The sequence below is a fragment of the Puccinia triticina genome, chromosome 1A (genome assembly GCF_026914185.1).
Source record: "Puccinia triticina chromosome 1A, complete sequence".
Classification (NCBI taxonomy): domain Eukaryota; kingdom Fungi; phylum Basidiomycota; class Pucciniomycetes; order Pucciniales; family Pucciniaceae; genus Puccinia; species Puccinia triticina.
The window spans coordinates 5429885-5435884 of record NC_070558.1 but is presented as its reverse complement, the minus strand read 5'-3'; the positions used below and the strand labels follow the sequence as shown (position 1 = coordinate 5435884).

Genomic DNA, 6000 nt, shown 5'->3' with positions numbered 1-6000 from the left:
ACATGTCTATTTCAGAGGAACAATCAGGGAAATCATTTTGTAGCTGACGAACCCGCGAAATAGATGAATAACTGAGGCTGGCTAATCTAGGTACAATGAGCCACAAGTCGCGATAGTGTTGAGGAGTTGCAATTTGGAATGGTAATGGGCGGTGAGAAGCGGAAATCTCTCTAGCCGCATCTAAATTTACTTTAGCAAATCCTGGTGTATCGTTCAATGTGAAGAATTTCTTGAGATGTTCCGGAGGGATTATTTTGCTGCTGTAAAGAAGTTCCACAATTCTGAAAATCAATTGCTGGAGGAAAAATAATTCAGAAGGTTCTTCATAACGTCTGTTTGTGGGACCCATTAGGCGCGCCTTCCACAGCGGCACAATTTGATGCAACAGATCATTCAATCTTTTGAGCCAGTCCCATGTAACAGTATCCATGAGCGCATCCAGATCATTCCCTGACAGTTTCCCTGGTTCAGGACCAGTCCCAACGAGAAATTCATATTCATTTGTTCCGGCGTCCAGTCTTTTCCCTGCTGTCCAGCTTTTTCTGATGTGCTTTGTGGAGGTCGTACTCTTGGATAGGTCAAGCACAGTTGATCTGAAAAGTAGCAAATGATCAGAAAGCTTGATTTTTCGAAATTGATGGTTACATTGAAATCTGAACAGAATACAAACTTTATTCCTTCGGAAATAACTTCGACCAATTGCGCCATAGCCCCGTACCGAGGACCAAGCACCAACCCCTTCTCAGTGAGCTTGAACAACGGATCTTGCCTGCAAAGTTCTATTAACTGGTAAATCTCTTCTATTTCCCGAACGATTTTCTTCAACCCGTCATGCCGCGAAAATGACATCTGATGCCCTCTGGATCCCATTGGTCCTCTCTTGCTCGCACTATAATAGCAGCTGATGATTTTGAACATTGAGAGATGTATACCCAAAAGTGTAAATTGCTTATCCAATGCGGTTTGCCCTAGTATTTGTTCCAGTGTTTCTAGTGTCAGTTTCTAAAGCTGGGGAAATGTTGAAAAGAAAGTGATGCTGTGAAACGAAGTACCTTGTCTCGATTCCGGAGAGACCGCACGCCCTATTTCTGAGAGTTTTTATTAGCAAAAGATCACTTTCTTCGCTTCTCAAGCTGGAGTACCTACGCAGTGAATTTCTAAAGCTGGGGAAATGTTGAAAAGAAAGTGATGCTGTGAAACGAAGTACCTTGTCTCGATTCCGGAGAGACCGCACGCCCTATTTCTGAGAGTTTTTATTTGCAAAAGATCACTTTCTTCGCTTCTCAAGCTGGAGTACCTACGCAGTGAGGCGTGTACATGACTGACGTTTCTGAGCGACTGGAAGCCCGGCTGGTTGGGGATCTGAAGGTCCATACAAAACCGACAAAATTATTTCGGAACTTGAAGGCCGTTGACTATCTATGGCAACTAGAAAAAGAGAGAAAATGGTTCCCGTATTTCAAGTGACACTGGCAGTGGATCGCATGGCTTGCGTTTTTCGAAGAAACCACCTAGGAAAAGAGGAAACTGAGGAAAATACCTTCTGCTGCTTGATCTGCTTTGTGAATGATTTGCAATGATGGGGTAGGTCGGGCTATATAGCGAGCGGCTTGAAAGCAGCACAGAATGATTAGTCGTTGGCGCTTCGAAAACATATCGCGTATCGACCGGGGTGCAAAGAAAGTGTGAGGTCAACCCGTTCGCTCTATACCAGGAGCAGCAGAAGAATTGTAGCCTTGTGTAGCCTGTTGAGGGACAGTGTCGGGGTCTGTAGCTACAGCAATGTCAGAAAAGCTTGCCAAATTTTGTGGCTGAAATGACTTCTGCATTTCAGCCACAGGCCTGTACAGCTTCACTGTACAGGCAGACAAAACCCGTTCGGGCAGCTGGTTTCACTTGACATGGGTGCCGGGCCGGGCGAGGGGCGAGGGAGGCAGGGGCGGCGAAGGGCTGGATCGAAGTAAAATCGCTCCAGGAATCCAACGGTGGGGCCCTCAAGGCCCCAAAGTGGAAAACAAAGAAACTGGGTTTTTTCTTCTGATGGCATTCCTGATGTACAGGAGCCATACAGGCTTTGAGGCTGAAGTCAGCGGTCCAAAAGCTGGCCGCAAGCTTTTCTGACATTGCTGTAACTTAACAAAGTCCCTCTATTTGAGGGGGGACGCTGTCCCGCAGGGACCCGCCCAATGCGACCAGTGTTTTACCACTCCACCTGTAGGAGGGTGGGACTTAGTTAAGTTAGGGTCTGTAGCCGGGCTAAAGTATGCAGGCGAAACCGGAATTTTTCCTGGACCCCACTTCTCCTCGAATCTTGATTCATGTTTGGCAATACCTGATGGCTCTATTGTCCGAGTGCCGCCTTTGTGAATGAACATTCGAAAAGTATTCGAACTGGGACCGTTACCACTTCCACCCCAGCTTCCTCCTCGCTTTTGACATGTAGATCAACGACCAATGATGATTCAAAAAAGCTGAGACAAAAAAGGTAGAGAAATGATTTATATTTCAGAAAAAATGAGAAGATGGTGGTTTGTTTTTTGTTATAAGCATCTAAACAAAAAGAGAATAAAGGATGTTTTTTTTGGTACGGATGGATGGAGAGAGAACGAGTGGATTACAAGCCGAGTTGATCACAGTAAGGTAATTGGTCAATGTTACCGACAGCAACGGTTGTAGGAGGAGAGCTGATAACGGCTTTGGCAGCCTGTTGTCGTTGTCATCATCATCAACCAAACAAAATGGAGTCAGTTTCTTTATCTACCCCCCAAAAGAACCCACGGAACCACCCCACAAGAAAAGGGGAAAAGGCGACTGACTTGGATGACTTGGTCTGGAGTCACTTGAGAGTAGGAGGAATATAAATCTGCCAGTTGGTTGGGTGCTGACTTGGGCGAGATGAGGGACTTGAAGGTTACACAGACGAAAGCGAAAGGTTTAGTATCTTTTTGTATACATAGACGAAGGGATGAGAAAGCAGGGAAAACGTACCTGAGTGCCCAAGAGTTCGGTGCGAGTGAGATTGTTCTCCAAGTTACTAGCAACCAAGAATTGAGCCTTGTTAGCAGCCCTAGCGACAGACTGAGCATCGACCAAGTTTCCATTTGCGATTTGTTTAAGTTGACCAAGGGCTTGGGTGGCAATCGCTTGGGTCTCGTTGGCGGGAGCCTTGACGAGCAAGCCGAAGAGGCCGATGTCCGAGTAGGCGAGATGGAAGGCCTTGACGGGCAAGGAAGATAAGGGCGAGGAGCCGGCGGACCATTTCACGGAGGCCGGATCGGAGCCCAGCAAGTGTTGGAGGACGGTGTGTGCGGGGCTGGAGGAGGCCTCGGCGCCCTTGAAAGCGACCAACAAGGTGTCCTCCGGGCCTGCTCGACGAGCTATCCGGGCCTCTCCACCATGGTATGACGATTTCTGGCCGGCCGACACACCGCTGGACGAGGTGGCGGTAGAAGAGACGCCAAAGAACTGGCTGACAAGCTCGCCTAGTCTCTCCGCTTCGATGCCCGTCCCCACGATTGCCTGCTCCTCCGCACACCCAAACTTCGTCCGTGCATACTCGATCATCGAATCCTGCGTGCCCATCAGCTCCGGATTCGCATATAAACTGTTCCCGAGCCCCCCGCGAAACGCTAGCGAGTGCGCTTGCTCGATCGCTACTACCGTCGGGTCTTCTTGCGCTTGCTTGTATTCCGCCTCGGCCCCCGGCAACGCTTCTTCGTTGAACTCGTGTCGTGTGAATTTCGAACTCGTGAGAACGTCGCCTAAGACTTCTGCAAAATATCCTCTTCGTTCATCAACGTGTTTTACATTTAAAAAAGGAAATTCATCTCAGTTTATGAAAATGCGCAGAGACATGGTGGGGGGAGGAAGACTGACTCATTTCCTTTCAGAAACTCGGCACTGAGGATTAAATGTTCACGACTAAGAGATGAAGTGAGAACACCGCCGAGGAGTTCCGTCTCTCTAACCAAGCTAAGGGCACTTCGTTTTTGGGTAGACTGTCTCAAAAAGAAGCAGAGAAATTCAGTGAGGTTTCCTTCGAGGAGAGGAGAAGGAGGTGCTTACTTTGAAGACGGAGTTTTTGAGGAGGTGTGCGAGACCGTGGGTGGGTTGGTATCGGCTTCCGGCCTTGATGAAGACGGAGATCGAGCCAGTGAGTTTGTTGTCTTCTGGGGTCGAAAGGACTTTCTGGGCGGTGCTAGCTTGGGTTGTAGCGATGATAGAGGGGGCTGCTTGGTTTGCATACGATCGGGCCGATCGTGCGATTGACCTGGAGGGCAATGAGAGCATCATGGTTGCGATTGTTTGTGTTTGGTTGGCTTTCGGTGGTGGCAGGGTGGTGCTCGAGTTGTGGAGGGGAGGAAGCTGACGAGGTTCACCCAGCCTGTCACAGTCTCTTTCTCTCCCTGTCACCTCCCGCAAGCCCGCTCCACCCCTCTCCTGCTTCCGGCCTATGACATAACACGCATTTGACGCGATCGGACAAGCGGGACCAAACCGGAAGAACTCGGGTCAACTCCGCCGTCAAGAGAACATGATGACCCAAAAACATCATCTTGGCACGCTGCATGTGAGGGCCATCTGCCACCCAAAACATCTCTGAGGCTTCAAAACGCGGCCAGAGAGTTGTCTAAACACCTGTCTTCGTATCACCAATACCCTCAAACTTAACCCGCGGCGTATAACGCCGCCGGGTTCCCTAGGAACTGAGAACTGAATCAGGCACGGAGGCAGAGATGGCTCTAACTTAACACAATTCACCCCTGGTGGGAGGCTCGGCCCCTCCCGCAGGGAGCGACTTGAGGACGACATCAAAAATTTGGCTGAGAAAGAGATCACAAATGGCTGGAGTAAAAATAATTAGCCGCACCCAGCCTCCCCCTCAGCTCCTGCGGACCTGTCCCAGAGCCAAAATACACTTCTGGACCTCAGCTTTCAAATGGCGCTGGTCTCATCTCCTCAATCCCAACTGATCTCCCTGTACTAATATTTCAAAAATAAAGAAATGTAAACTAAGGAATTATGACCATCATGCCTTGTGGATCTTGGATTCACAAACCCGCAGATATCTGCAGATCCTACACCTATAGCAGGACCCAGGAAGCCCCTTATAAATGACTGTAACCTAAAATCCAGAATTTCGACAAAATTCATACATTTTTTGACCTCATTCATACACGTTTTGTGCGTACGCTTTGAGGATTTCCCAAGTTTTCATACATTTTCCATGCCTACCATTCCTGCCGAGGGGGGGGGGTGCAAAAAAAAACCTGGGGTGTGCTGCCAAGGTGGGGCACTGGGGTACCAAAAATAAGCCAAGCTGTGCTGCCAAGGGGGGGAGGGCTACGGGTTTTTCTGGTGCACTCTCAGGAATTTCATACATCTTGGTTACTACCCTCTTGTACTCAGGAAAAATTTCATACACTTAAAGTGCTTACCATTGAGGCCAAAAAAGCCCATTCATACCATTTTTGTGCCTACCGTTTTGGGTTTTCGCCAAAAAATTCATACATTTTTGTTACAGTCATTTACAGGGGGTTTCCTGGGTCCTCCTGTAGCCACTCAATTGTTGCAGATAGAATATTCAATCTTGCTTATTATCAGAAAATCCAAGAATGGATCTTCAGAGCAATGGAATATCCTTCAGAATTCCTTTGACCTTCAAAACGGATTCCTTCAATTAGTTTGCTGCCTTGAATTCAACCAAAGATAGGTTTGAATATGAAAATGTGAAGTCTTAAAACTTGTATCTAACACCAGCAGAACTTGAATTCCTTGAGGAAGGAATATTTACCAAGGGCCAGAACTCTGTTGGAATTTGTCTTATGACGTAGATTCTCGAAAGAGAAAAATTCCTGGTGAGCAACATGTGTTTTCACATGTACTCATGGAAGTTAAAAACTGAAAGAAATTCTTTCATGTGCAGATTCAAACTGTTCCGTAATGGAACAGCCGATTGGCAAAAGAGCAATGAGCTTGATGATCAATGATCATGATGTC

The 6000-nt window shown here is 47.7% G+C and overlaps 1 protein-coding gene across 1 annotated transcript; it reads right to left on the bottom strand.

Moving 5' to 3' along the window:
- Positions 1–2614: 2614 nt before the first annotated feature.
- On the bottom strand, positions 2615–4293 carry PtA15_1A609 (uncharacterized protein; the record flags this gene model as incomplete). The annotated part of the gene is made up of 5 exons (XM_053165654.1): positions 2615–2704; positions 2817–2903; positions 2989–3784; positions 3877–3998; positions 4066–4293. 5 exons carry the CDS (start codon positions 4291–4293, stop codon positions 2615–2617), a joined length of 1323 nt encoding a protein of 440 aa, XP_053016824.1.
- Between the last annotated feature and the right edge of the window lie 1707 nt (positions 4294–6000).